The 14,138-nt window shown below is 45.9% G+C and overlaps 1 protein-coding gene across 1 annotated transcript; it reads left to right on the top strand.

Annotated features, from left to right (window-relative positions):
- Positions 1-211: 211 nt before the first annotated feature.
- LOC141284465 (heat shock 70 kDa protein 12A-like) lies at positions 212-13,041 on the top strand. The gene is made up of 4 exons (XM_073817432.1): positions 212-496; positions 653-877; positions 1,033-1,204; positions 11,978-13,041. The coding sequence occupies exons 1-4, from the start codon at positions 212-214 to the stop codon at positions 13,039-13,041; spliced, it is 1,746 nt and encodes a 581-aa protein (XP_073673533.1).
- Positions 13,042-14,138: the final 1,097 nt, after the last annotated feature.

Here is a 14,138-nt window from a genome sequence, read left to right as displayed (position 1 = left end):
TATCAATCCTGCATATGGTTGCTACTGTTACGATAAACATTAGTAATGCATGTCTACTTCATAGTTTTAAAAGCACAGCCCATTTTTTGGTGAGAGGATTACCAAAAGTGAAAGCAGGATTTGTGAATATAAATAAGAGAGAGCGCAAAGTGTACAGTTCATTTTTGAAGAAGGTAAAAGCTCTGAAACACAGCAGCTCTCTAACTACACAATGGCAACAATTCTTTACATTGCTATTGATTTTGGAACATCATACAGTGGATATGCCTTCAGCTTTAAGACCGATAGCAATCAAGAACAAATTTGGATTCCTTCATGGGGTATGGGTCAAGGTCAAAAAACTTTCAAAACCCCCACCTGCATTTTATTTGATGAAGAAGAGAACTTTCAGAAGTTTGGTTATGAAGCCTTGAGAACATACACCTTGGCGATGAAAAAAGAGCAAACAATGAACCACTATCTATTTGAACACTTCAAAATGGAGCTCTATAATACAGTAAGTTCTTTTACATTTGTAATTATACTTTTGTCTCATGGATTGTTATGTTTACCTTAAATATCATATTATTGATCTGTTGACTGATGTGACTGGAAGATTTATTTGGTGCACTTTCATTGAGTAACAATGTAATTAAACGTGTTTGTTGCACAGGAAATCCACAGAGATTTGATGATTACAGCATCAAATGGGAAAACAATGAAGGCTATAAAGGTTTTCTCAGAGAGTCTGCGATTCCTGAAGGATCATGCACTGGCAAAAATTGATGAAACCACTGAAGGACGAAAGTTTGTTGCATCAGATGTTACATGGGTATTAACAGTTCCTGCTATCTGGCCTGCAGTAGCAAAACAATTCATGAGAGAAGCAGCTGTTGAGGTGAGTTAAAGAAAAAACATAGGAATATCAAATACTCATGAAAACTCATCGTATACATTAACATTTATTCATTTAGCTGACTTACAATTGGTATTACACATACAAGCTTATATTCCTGTTCTTCAGAAACATTATTAAGTTAATTAATCATGCAGGCAGGTCTTGTGACGAATGCTACACCTGAAAGGCTCATCTTTGCCCTGGAGCCAGAAGCTGCATCTGTGTTCTGTAAGCAGCTGCCAAGTGATGGTTTCATAGCCGAAGGAGAGGGTCAAGAAACATTGGAACAGCAACCAGGAAGCCAATACATGGTTATAGATTGTGGAGGTACACATTTAATTCTCCTTTAAATCCTAATGCAGACTTACATACAGATTCACTTTAGATCACAGTTTGCAATTTATAGTGTACTTTTTTGTAACAGTGGTGTACCTCTAAAACATGTACTTGTAGGTATAAGGAAACAATAAGGAAAAAGGAAATTTGAAAATTAAAAGTATTTTATAACCAAAAGGTACCTATTCTATTATTATGTTGTTACCTTTGTTCCATGTAGTTAAAAATAAAATACTACAAATATACATACGGGATGCCCATTACCAAATTCAAACTCTTTACATATACAGATCTGGCCATTTAAAATGTGCACGGGAAGTAAAGTGGTATTGTGAGGGATCTGACACAGGAAAGACATGATCAGTAGGGGGCAGTCATGTAACGCACTGAACTGGAGCGACATCAAACATCTCTGCAAACTAAAAGACTCGTATGTACGGTAACCTGGAGCGGACACCTTCAGTTCTCTTATGTTTGTCGTGGCCACGACAAATGAACTCATGGGAACGTCATATTACTTTTTTACATCATATTACCATATTACACGAGATATTAATTCTTGGGAATGTACTATTAACTCGTGGGAACATCATATTATGTCGTGGCCACAAGATCATTTTGTCGAGGTAATGACATCCTTCTGTTTAATGCATAAACAAACCTGCGTGACCATCACCCAGGATTATCAGAGATAGGTTTATTAATATTTTTTTATTTGAGTTAAGAAATGATTATATTAATTGTTATAGAAATGAATGCAATATTAAGTTATTAAGTTATTATATTAACAATAAGCAATGCTTGATATGCGAATGCTGTCTTTGCGTCTGTGCACAGCATTCAAAAATTTATCATAAATAAATATTACATACAGTACTTCAAATTAAATAGCCCTGCAAGAAACATTTTATGCATCCTAAAGTCTTATCCATTAATTGATCCTCTTTTTTTTCTGTAATAAATGTATTATTCCTTTATATTCATTATTGCCCCCTTAATTTCGATCTCTTAACATTCTGAATCTAGATTTATAGGCTAATTTAACATATGTATGTGTATTATATATTTATTCTTTTTTTTGTCTAATTATAACCAATATAGTGTTTCATTGATGAGTAAATCATTCACGTAGTTTCATTTGTAAATCGTTTATTGTCACACACGGGCATTAATACAATCATAAAGTCAAAACTTTATTGGCATAATTGTCGTTTACAATATTTGCTAAATATATGGTGAATAGCATATACAGAAAGTTACTTAGGTTAAGCGATTCACAATAAAGAAAAAAGTAGATAGCTCTAAATCACTTATTATTTATTATTATTATTATTAGGTTATTATTATTTTAATAACTGGTTAGGGCTATTTATTTTGAATGCCTGACAATTAGGCCAATAAAGTTTTGACTTTTTGATTGTATTTATGCTCGTGTGTGACGATAAATGAGCATGTTTTCATTAACAAATGAAACTACGTGAATGATTCATTCCTCAGTAAAACAGTTTAGTATTTATATAGTCTAGTCTATTAATTAGACGAAACAATATAAAATATGTTCAATTCAACCTTTAAACTACATTCCAGTAAAAATCAGTCATATAGCATATGTCAAGCATTTACAGAATCATTTACATGAACGTTAAGTAAAGGGAGCCAAATTAAGGGGGGAAACGAATATAAACAAAAATAAAAATATATAATATAGTAAATATAGTAAAGTGGTATCGCGTGATGCTGGTGTATTCCAAGGGAACACGGAAAATACATTGGCATAGGAAAGACATGATCAGTAGAGGGCAGTCATGTAAAGCACTGAACTGAAGCGACAGCAAACATCGCTCTAAGCTAAATTTGTAGTAGAGGTCTGGGACCCGGGACCCGACCAGATTTCTTGCGACGTGGGAATAAATTTCCAAATAAAAGCGGTTGCGGTCGGTAACTCTGGTGTAATTTGAATGGGAGCGGGCGGTGACAATATCCCGTTCCCGACGTCTTTTCTGAACAGCAAATCTGCGCTTTACTCATTCTTATCGGTGCACCTGTAAGCTACATCCTCGGCTCAAAACTGTTATGCACTCATGGACCAGTGCTTTCAGAATCATTCTTTTTTTTTTTGTCAGACATGATAAATATATTTGTAGAAAGCGCGGTCAGGGCCGCGTCAGGAACAGAAAGCAAGGTCAGGGCCACGTCAGGAACAGAGAGCGCGGTCACCTCCGCGTCAGGAACAGAAAGCGTGGTCACCTCCGCATCCGGAACAGAAAGCGCGGTCACCTCCGCATCCGGAACAGAAAGTGCGGTCAGGGCCGCGTCCGGAACAGAAAGCGCGTTTAGGGCCGCGTCCGGAACAGAAAGCGCGGTCAGGTCCGCGTCCGGAACAGAAAGCGCGGTCAGGGCCGCGTCCGGAACAGAAAGCGCGGTCAGGGCCGCGTCCGGAACAGAAAGCGCGGTCACCTCCGCGTCCGGAACAGAAAGCGCGGTTAGGTCCGCGTCCGGAACAGAAAGCGCGGTCACCTCCGCGTCCGGAACAGAAAGCGCGGTCAGGGCCGCGTCCGGAACAGAAAGCGCGGTCACCTCCGCATCCAGAACAGAAAGCGCGGTTAGGTCCGCGTCCGGAACAGAAAGCGCGGTCACCTCCGCGTCCGGAACAGAAAGCGCGGTCAGGGCCGCGTCCGGAACAGAAAGCGCGGTCACCTCCGCGTCCGGAACAGAAAGCGCGGTCAGGGCCGCGTCCGGAACAGAAAGCGCGGTCACCTCCGCGTCCGGAACAGAAAGCGCGGTTAGGTCCGCGTCCGGAACAGAAAGCGTGGTCAGGGCCGCGTCCGGAACAGAAAGCGCGGTCACCTCCGCGTCCGGAACAGAAAGCGCGGTTAGGTCCGCGTCCGGAACAGAAAGCGCGGTCAGGGCCGCGTCCGGAACAGAAAGCGCGGTCACCTCCGCGTCCGGAACAGAAAGCGTGGTCACCTCCGCGTCCGGAACAGAAAGCGCGGTTAGGTCCGCGTCCGGAACAGAAAGCGCGGTCAGGGCTCAGCCGGAACAGAAAGCGCGGTCACCTCCGCGTCCGGAACAGAAAGCGCGGTTAGGGCCGCGTCCGGAACAGAAAGCGCGGTCACCTCCGCGTCCGGAACAGAAAGCGCGGTTACCTCCGCGTCCGGAAAAGAAAGCGCGGTCACCTCCGCGTCCGGAACAGAAAGCGCGGTCAGGGCCGCGTCCGGAACAGAAAGCGCGGTCAGGGCCGCGTCCGGAACAGAAAGCACGGTCACCTCCGCATCCGGAACAGAAAGTGCGGTCAGGGCCGCGTCCGGAACAGAAAGCGCGTTTAGGGCCGCGTCCGGAACAGAAAGCGCGGTCAGGTCCGCGTCCGGAACAGAAAGCGCGGTCAGGGCCGCGTCCGGAACAGAAAGCGCGGTCAGGTCCGCGTCCGGAACAGAAAGCGCGGTCACCTCCGCGTCCGGAACAGAAAGCGCGGTTAGGTCCGCGTCCGGAACAGAAAGCGCGGTCACCTCCGCGTCCGGAACAGAAAGCGCGGTCAGGGCCGCGTCCGGAACAGAAAGCGCGGTCACCTCCGCATCCAGAACAGAAAGCGCGGTTAGGTCCGCGTCCGGAACAGAAAGCGCGGTCACCTCCGCATCCGGAACAGAAAGTGCGGTCAGGGCCGCGTCCGGAACAGAAAGCGCGTTTAGGGCCGCGTCCGGAACAGAAAGCGCGGTCAGGTCCGCGTCCGGAACAGAAAGCGCGGTCAGGGCCGAGTCCGGAACAGAAAGCGCGGTCAGGGCCGCGTCCGGAACAGAAAGCGCGGTCACCTCCGCGTCCGGAACAGAAAGCGCGGTTAGGTCCGCGTCCGGAACAGAAAGCGCGGTCACCTCCGCGTCCGGAACAGAAAGCGCGGTCAGGGCCGCGTCCGGAACAGAAAGCGCGGTCACCTCCGCATCCAGAACAGAAAGCGCGGTTAGGTCCGCGTCCGGAACAGAAAGCGCGGTCACCTCCGCGTCCGGAACAGAAAGCGCGGTCACCTCCGCGTCCGGAACAGAAAGCGCGGTCAGGGCCGCGTCCGGAACAGAAAGCGCGGTCACCTCCGCGTCCGGAACAGAAAGCGCGGTCAGGGCCGCGTCCGGAACAGAAAGCGCGGTCACCTCCGCGTCCGGAACAGAAAGCGCGGTCAGGGCCGCGTCCGGAACAGAAAGCGCGGTCACCTCCGCGTCCGGAACAGAAAGCGTGGTCACCTCCGCGTCCGGAACAGAAAGCGCGGTCAGGGCCGCGTCCGGAACAGAAAGCGCGGTTAGGTCCGCGTCCGGAACAGAAAGCGCGGTCAGGGCTCAGCCGGAACAGAAAGCGCGGTCACCTCCGCGTCCGGAACAGAAAGCGCGGTTAGGGCCGCGTCCGGAACAGAAAGCGCGGTCACCTCCGCGTCCGGAACAGAAAGCGCGGTTACCTCCGCGTCCGGAAAAGAAAGCGCGGTCACCTCCGCGTCCGGAACAGAAAGCGCGGTCAGGGCCGCGTCCGGAACAGAAAGCGCGGTCAGGGCCGCGTCCAGAACAGAAAGCGCGGTTAGGTCCGCGTCCGGAACAGAAAGCGTGGTCACCTCCGCATCCAGAACAGAAAGCGCGGTTAGGGCCGCGTCCGGAACAGAAAGCGCGGTCAGGGCTCAGCCGGAACAGAAAGCGCGGTCACCTCCGCGTCCGGAACAGAAAGCGCGGTTAGGGCCGCGTCCGGAACAGAAAGCGCGGTCACCTCCGCATCCAGAACAGAAAGCGCGGTTAGGGCCGCGTCCGGAACAGAAAGCGTGGTCACCTCCGCATCCAGAACAGAAAGCGCGGTTAGGGCCGCGTCCGGAACAGAAAGCGCGGTCACCTCCGCATCCAGAACAGAAAGCGCGGTCAGGGCTCAGCCGGAACAGAAAGCGCGGTCACCTCCGCGTCCGGAACAGAAAGCGCGGTTAGGGCCGCGTCCGGAACAGAAAGCGTGGTCAGGGCCACGTCCGGAACAGAAAGCGTGGTCAGGGCCACGTCAGGAACAGAAAGCGTGGTCACCTCCGCATCCAGAACAGAAAGCGCGGTCAGGTCCGCGTCCGGAACAGAAAGCGCGGTCAGGGCCGCGTCCGGAACAGAAAGCGCGGTCAGGGCCGCGTCCAGAACAGAAAGCGCGGTTAGGTCCACGTCCGGAACAGAAAGCGCGGTCAGGGCCGCGTCTGGAACAGAAAGCGCGGTTAGGTCCGCGTCCGGAACAGAAAGCGCGGTCACCTCCGCGTCCGGAACAGAAAGCGCGGTCAGGGCCGCGTCCGGAACAGAAAGCGCGGTTAGGTCCGCGTCCGGAACAGAAAGCGCGGTCAGGGCCGCGTCCGGAACAGAAAGCGCGGTTAGGTCCGCGTCCGGAACAGAAAGCGCGGTCAGGGCCGCGTCCGGAACAGAAAGCGCGGTTAGGTCCGCGTCCGGAACAGAAAGCGTGGTCACCTCCGCATCCAGAACAGAAAGCGCGGTTAGGGCCGCGTCCGGAACAGAAAGCGCGGTCAGGGCTCAGCCGGAACAGAAAGCGCGGTCACCTCCGCGTCCGGAACAGAAAGCGCGGTTAGGGCCGCGTCCGGAACAGAAAGCGCGGTCACCTCCGCATCCAGAACAGAAAGCGCGGTTAGGGCCGCGTCCGGAACAGAAAGCGTGGTCACCTCCGCATCCAGAACAGAAAGCGCGGTTAGGGCCGCGTCCGGAACAGAAAGCGCGGTCACCTCCGCATCCAGAACAGAAAGCGCGGTTAGGGCCGCGTCCGGAACAGAAAGCGTGGTCACCTCCGCATCCAGAACAGAAAGCGCGGTTAGGGCCGCGTCCGGAACAGAAAGCGCGGTCAGGGCTCAGCCGGAACAGAAAGCGCGGTCACCTCCGCGTCCGGAACAGAAAGCGCGGTTAGGGCCGCGTCCGGAACAGAAAGCGTGGTCAGGGCCACGTCCGGAACAGAAAGCGTGGTCAGGGCCACGTCAGGAACAGAAAGCGTGGTCACCTCCGCATCCAGAACAGAAAGCGCGGTTAGGTCCGCGTCCGGAACAGAAAGCGCGGTCAGGGCCGCGTCCGGAACAGAAAGCGCGGTCAGGGCCGCGTCCGGAACAGAAAGCGCGGTTAGGTCCACGTCCGGAACAGAAAGCGCGGTCAGGGCCGCGTCTGGAACAGAAAGCGCGGTTAGGTCCGCGTCCGGAACAGAAAGCGCGGTCACCTCCGCGTCCGGAACAGAAAGCGCGGTCAGGGCCGCGTCCGGAACAGAAAGCGCGGTTAGGTCCGCGTCCGGAACAGAAAGCGCGGTCAGGGCCGCGTCCGGAACAGAAAGCGCGGTTAGGTCCGCGTCCGGAACAGAAAGCGCGGTTAGGTCCGCGTCCGGAACAGAAAGCGCGGTCAGGGCCGCGTCCGGAACAGAAAGCGCGGTCAGGGCGCAGCCGGAACAGAAAGCGCGGTCACCTCCGCGTCCGGAACAGAAAGCGCGGTCAGGGCCGCGTCCGGAACAGAAAGCGCGGTCACCTCCGCGTCCGGAACAGAAAGCGCGGTCACCTCCACGTCCGGAACAGAAAGCACGGTCACCTCCGCGTCCGGAACAGAAAGCGCGGTCAGGGCCGCGTCCGGAACAGAAAGCGCGGTCAGGGCGCGTCCGGAACAGAAAATGACACGCTTCCTGCTGCCAGTTGGTGGCGCTATAACTTTGACTCATAATAGTCACATTTATGGAATCGGCATCATACAACGAACAAACTGGTGAAGTTTCATCAGAATCAGGCAATGTGTGCAACAGTTATTACACACTTCCTGTTTCTCATTTCTCGCCATAACTTTGTCGCTTTGCCACGGCCAAAACATTCGAGATATCAAAAATCCCCTAGCAATTTTGCATCCTCAATGTCTTGAGATCATGCTGACCGAGTTTGGTGACAATCCTATGGAAATCCTGGGAGGAGTATGTTAAATTCCAGAGCATGTGCTTTTTACACAGCCTTAAATATCTCACTTCCTGTTGCGTGGAGCCCATGAAATAGAGTACAAAAGTTGTTCAGCTTGATGAGTTCTATATGTGTACCGAGTTTCATATCAATACGTGCAAGTATGTGTGCACAATACATCAAGTTTTCAAACTGTGTTCCAGGGGGCGTCCGGACGACGGCAGATTCCAACGTGTGTGCAAATTTTCAAGAGTTTTTGAGTATGTTAAGGCCCCCAAAAGTGCCCGGAAGGTTGAAAAAATAAAAAATAAAAAGAATCCTTAGAAGAACAATAGGGCCTTCGCCCTTTTGTGCTCGGGCCCTAATAAACAGAGCAGATTCAATAGGGTCCTCACACCATCTGTGCTCGGGCCCTAATAATAAAGAAAGAATCTCAAAAGAACAAGGAGCAAGATACAAACATATAATACATTGGACTAGACAGGGACTGGACAAGACTAGGGAACAATACCAACCAAACAAGAGGGAAGAATATACTCAGCCACATCCACACAGACACAGACACAAATAGTGAGGGTGAGAATGACAACAAACCGGCAAAACAAGATGACAAGAGGAACTATAAATAGGGAAGAAAGCAGACGAGGAACAGTTGGAAATGATTAGACTTAACAAGGGCTAACAGGAGGGTGTGATAAAAGAAAACAAGGAGGAGGGGCTAAAGGCACATGACTGAAAAAACAATAACAAAGCCATGTGCTCACACAAAAGACAAGCATAGACAAAAAGCAAAGACAAAACAAACAGGGTGACAGGGTAGGACCCTGACAGAGGTACAGTATCTATATCAGTAGTCAAGTCAAGTCAAGTCACCTTTATTTATATAGCGCCTTTTACAATACAGATTGTGTCAAAGCAACTGCACAGTATTTAAACAGCACAATAGTGTATAAGTAACGCATTATTGTAACAATCAATTTTCAGTTAAAGGCAGTTCATCAATGAATTCAGTGATATCATCGTCAGTTCAGTTCAAATAGTATATGATATCGCTGGAAAGTGTCCCCAACTAAGCAAGCCAGAGGCGACAGCGGCAAGGAACCAAAACTCCACAGGTGACAGAGATGGAGAAAAAAACCTTGGAAGAAACCAGGCTCAGTCGGGGACCAGTTCTCCTCTGGCCAGATGGAACCAGCAGTTTGTACCAATGTCCGATTGTAGAGAACTCATCAGGATTCTGTGGTGTAGCACCGATGGCCGTCAAGGTTGGCGAGGTCTTTATTGATGATCCGCCTTGGAGCTCATCTGGTTGACATCCACGGCTATTGAAGTCATCTCCAGGTGGTGATCCATGAGCTAAGCTGGGTACGGACTGGATCCGGGGGACTGGAGTGACCATCTGATCCGGATACAGGCTGGGTCTGGAGGCTACGGTGACCTCGGAATATGAATGAAACAGACTAATATTAGCGTAGATGCCATTCATTTTACGATGCAATGAGTGCATCAGGTGTTATGGGAGGTGTTTTTGGTTCCGGTTGACCTAATTAATGCAGCCTAACAATCCTTTAACGGATTTGAATTATAGGAATATGTTAATGTTTTATGTGTAAACCAGGTTAAAGAGATGTGTCTTTAATCTAGATTTAAACTGACAGAGTGTGTCTGCCTCCCAAACAGTGTTAGGTAGATTGTTCCAGAGTTTAGGCGCTAGATAAGAAAATGATCTGCCGCCGGCAGTTGATTTTGATATTCTAGGTATTATCAAATTGCCAGAATTTTGAGAACGCAGCGGACGTGAGGGACTATAATGCGATAGAAGCTCACTCAAGTACTGAGGAGCTAAACTATTGAGGGCTTTATAAGTAATTAGCAAGATTTTAAAATCTATACGATGTTTTATAGGGAGCCAATGCAGTGCTGACAGAACCGGGCTAATATGGTCATACTTTCTGGTTCTAGTAAGAACTCTAGCTGCTGCATTTTGGACCAGCTGGAGTTTGTTTATTAAGCGTGCAGAACAACCACCCAATAAAGCATTACAATAATCTATCCTTGAGGTCATGAACGCATGAATTAATGTTTCAGCATTTGACATTGATAGCATAGGTCGTAATTTCGATATATTTTTAAGATGGAAAAATGCGGTTTTGCAGATTCTAGAAATGTGGCTCTCAAAGGAGAGATTGCTATCGAATAGGACGCCTAGGTTCCTAACTGATGATGACGAATTAACAGAGCAGCCATCTAGTATTGGACTGTGTTTTAGGTCATTACTTGTGGAGGTTTTAGGTCCAATAATTAGTACCTCTGTTTTTTCAGAATTTAACAGTAAGAAGTTATTCGCCATCCAGTTTTTAATATCAGCTATGCATTCTATTAGTTTTTCGAATGGATATGTTTTGCCGGGCTGCGAAGAAATATAGAGCTGAGTATCATCAGCGTAACAATGAAAGCTAACACCATGTTTCCTGATGATATCTCCCAAGGGTAACATGTAAAGCGTAAAAAGTAATGGCCCTAGCACTGAGCCTTGAGGTACTCCATACTGCACTTGCGATCTAAATGATACCTCTTCATTTATTGCCACAAACTGATGACGGTCAGATAAGTACGATTTGAACCATGCCAGTGCACTACCATTAATGCCTACATAATTTTCAAGTCTATTTAAAAGAATGTTGTGGTCAATAGTATCAAATGCAGCACTAAGATCCAGTAGCACTAATAGAGAGATGCAACCACGATCGCTTGACAATAGCAGGTCATTTGTTACTCTAATTAGAGCAGTCTCAGTACTATGATATGGTCTAAAACTTGACTGGAAATCCTCACAGATACCATTTTTCTCTAAGAAGGAGCATAATTGTGAGGATACTACCTTTTCTAGTATCTTTGACAGAAAAGGGAGATTCGAAATTGGTCTGTAGTTAATTAATTCATTGGGGTCAAGTTGTGGTTTTTTAATGAGTGGCTTAATAACAGCTATTTTGAAGGTTTTGGGGACATATCCTAATGATAGTGACGAATTAATAATATTCAGAAGAGGATCTATGACTTCTGGAAGTACCTCCTTTAGTAGCTTTGATGGAATAGGGTCTAACATGCATGTTGTGGGTTTAGATGATTTAACAAGTTTATACAATTCCTCCTCTCCTATAATAGAGAATGAATGGAATTGTTCCTCAGGAGATCTACAACGCACTATCTGATGCGATACTGTAGCGGGCGGCTGTATGGTTACAATTTTATCTCTAATAGTGTCTATCTTGGAGGTAAAGTACGTCATAAAGTCATTACTGCTGTGCTTTTGGGAAATGTCTAAACCTGTTGCTGCTATATTTTTAGTTAATTTAACCACAGTATTGAACAAATACCTAGGGTTATGTTTGTTTTCTTCTAAGAGAGATGAAAGTAAGATCAAGTCCATGCGAAATAATTAAATCTAGTGTATAATTAAAATGATAAGTGGGGCCAGTGACATTTTGTTCCAAAAGAGACTATCAGGTCAGTAAACACAAGTCAAGTCAAGTCCCCTTTATTTATATAGGGCTTTTAACAATACAAATTGCGTCAAAGCAACTTCACAGTATTTAAACAGGACAATAGTGTGTAAGTCATACATTATGAAAAAAAAAAAAATCAGTTTAAGGCAGTTCATCAATGAATTCAGTGATGTCATCATCCAGTTCAGTTCAAATAGTATACGATATTGCTGGAAAGTGTTCCCAACTGAGCAAGCCAGAGGCGACAGCGGCAAGGAACCAGCACTCCACAGGTGCAGAACTGGAGGAAAAAATCATTTCCACTGAGTTCTCATGAATAAAAGCTGTCTTTTTTGTGTCTTGCAGGTGGTACTATTGACATAACGGTCCATGAGGTGTTGGATAATGGCAACCTAAAGGAGTTGCAGGCTGCATCAGGAAATAGCATGGGTGGACAGACAGTAGACAAGAATATTATGTCTTTTCTGAAAAACATTTTCTCAGAGGAAATTTTTGAGGAATTTTTGAAAGAGCACCCAGGCGAAGCACTTAAACTGAAGAATGACATTACGATTATAAAATCTTGTGATGATGTTGTGATGTTGACATGTCCTGTCAGCTTACAAGAACTTGCCAAAGATAAACAGAGCATAGAAAGTTATTTTGAGGACGTTCAGGGAGCAGAGTGGGATGATGCTGGAATATTCATTGAACGGGAAAAGCTACAAAGCTTCTTTGATACGAGCTTCAGTGCTATAGAAAGCAAAATTAATCAGATCCTTCAAAAACCAGAGCTGAGGATTGAGTACATGCTGTTAGTGGGAGGCTATGCTGAAAGTTCATTTCTGAGGAAGTTCATGCGGAAACAATTTGGCATCAAACACAAAATACTTTGCCCAGCAGAACCTCAGGTAGTTATTTTGAAAGGAGCAATCAGGTACGGCAAAACACCTACCGTGGTTAAGTCCCGTATTAGTGCTCTGACATATGGGTTTTGTACAAGTGAATCCTTTGATGAAACCAAACACAAGGACAAAAGTAAATATATAAACTCAAGAGGTGAAGTATTTTGTGATGTCTGCTTTCAGCAGCTTGTCAGCAGTGGAGAGTCAGTTGAAAGTGATGAAGTTCGTTCATTTATATCAAGTCCAGCAGATCCACTGCAGACAGGTATAGAATTTACATTTTACAGCTCTGAAAGACAAAAAGTCCAGTTTGTGGATGAAGATGGGGTAGCACAGATTGGTTCTTTATCAGTTGACATACCTAACACTGACAGAGGCACGGACCGACAGGTCAGGTTACAAATAAAATTTGGCTCCACTGAAATGCAGGCAACTGCAACTGATCTGGAATCAGGTGAATCAAGATCAACCAGACTGGACTTTATGAGTAACTCAGTCCCTAGGCATAATAAAATATGTGTCTGAATATAGTAAAAAACAAAAACAACAACAAAAAGAACTAATATATATTTATATATATTAGAGCAATACATTTGATAAAATCAAAATTAACCACACTGAGCAAGCACAACTTTATATATTAAGTATCACATCTGAATAAATCAAAATATCCAATTATGCATACTTTCATACAGTTAGGGAAAAATTATTACCTGCTGATTTTGTGAGTTTTCTCAGTGACTAAAAAAATTACCCATTTATAATTTTAATTGTAGGTTTATTTGAACAGTGAGAGACAGAATAACAAAAAAACAACATCATAACAATCCAGAAAAATGATTTACAAAGTTATAAATTGAATTTCTTTTTATTGAGGGAAATAAGTATCTGATCCCCCCACTCTCTTGAAGGGAGCTTGTTACCTGTATAAAAGACACCAGTCCACAGAAGCAATCAATCAATCAGATTCCAGTATCTCCACCATGGCCAAGACCAAAGTGGCCTAGCCAGTCTCCAGACATTAATCCTATAGACAATTTGTGAAGGTAGTTGAAGGTTCGAGTTGCAGTTTTGTTTTGTTTTTTTCATTATGACTCTCACAGTTCACGGTTAATTTCTTTTTCAGTGGGCATACGTACAAAATCAGCAGGGGGTCAAATAATTGTTTTCCCTCACTGTACTTATTGTCCTCAAATTGTTTTGGCTTTCAACAAAAAATCATATCCTTAGGAGTGCAAGCTTGAGCATCTTAATGCCTTATTTTATTACCATTACTATTTAAAATGTGGTGCACAATCATACTAGAAAATTATCTATTTTCACGAGGCAATTCTAAAAATATAAATGTTACAATTGTTATGAGACAATAAAGGTAAAACATAAAAATTATGTAAATCCATTATCTGTATTTTTTACAATATACCAATCTAGATTTGAGTGTATTAACTTGTTTAATCTGTTTATTTTCTTCAGGAAGACAATATATGTCTTCACAGAGTATAATAATGGTGTAGGTAGAGGACTCTTTAAATAATGCTTCAGATAAATGATTTTTATGTATTATCGGTTTGACTGTTATTTACAGCAATACTAAAATCTAGGGTAGTGGGGTAAATAAAGGT

This window comes from Garra rufa, chromosome 14 (genome assembly GCF_049309525.1).
Source record: "Garra rufa chromosome 14, GarRuf1.0, whole genome shotgun sequence".
Lineage (NCBI taxonomy): Eukaryota > Metazoa > Chordata > Actinopteri > Cypriniformes > Cyprinidae > Garra > Garra rufa.
Note: the sequence above shows the minus strand (reverse complement) of the source record. Positions and strands in the feature narration are given on the sequence as shown.

What these genes read in the sequence shown, in the direction of transcription:
- LOC141284465 (XM_073817432.1), top strand. Translation starts at nt 212, where the DNA reads ATGGCAACAATTCTTTACATTGCTATTGATTTTGGAACATCATACAGT. An exon ending in AAATGGAGCTCTATAATACA is followed by an intron (nt 497 to 652) that starts GTAAGTTCTTTT and finishes TTTGTTGCACAG; the next exon opens with GAAATCCACAGAGATTTGAT. An exon ending in TGAGAGAAGCAGCTGTTGAG is followed by an intron (nt 878 to 1,032) that starts GTGAGTTAAAGA and finishes TTAATCATGCAG; the next exon opens with GCAGGTCTTGTGACGAATGC.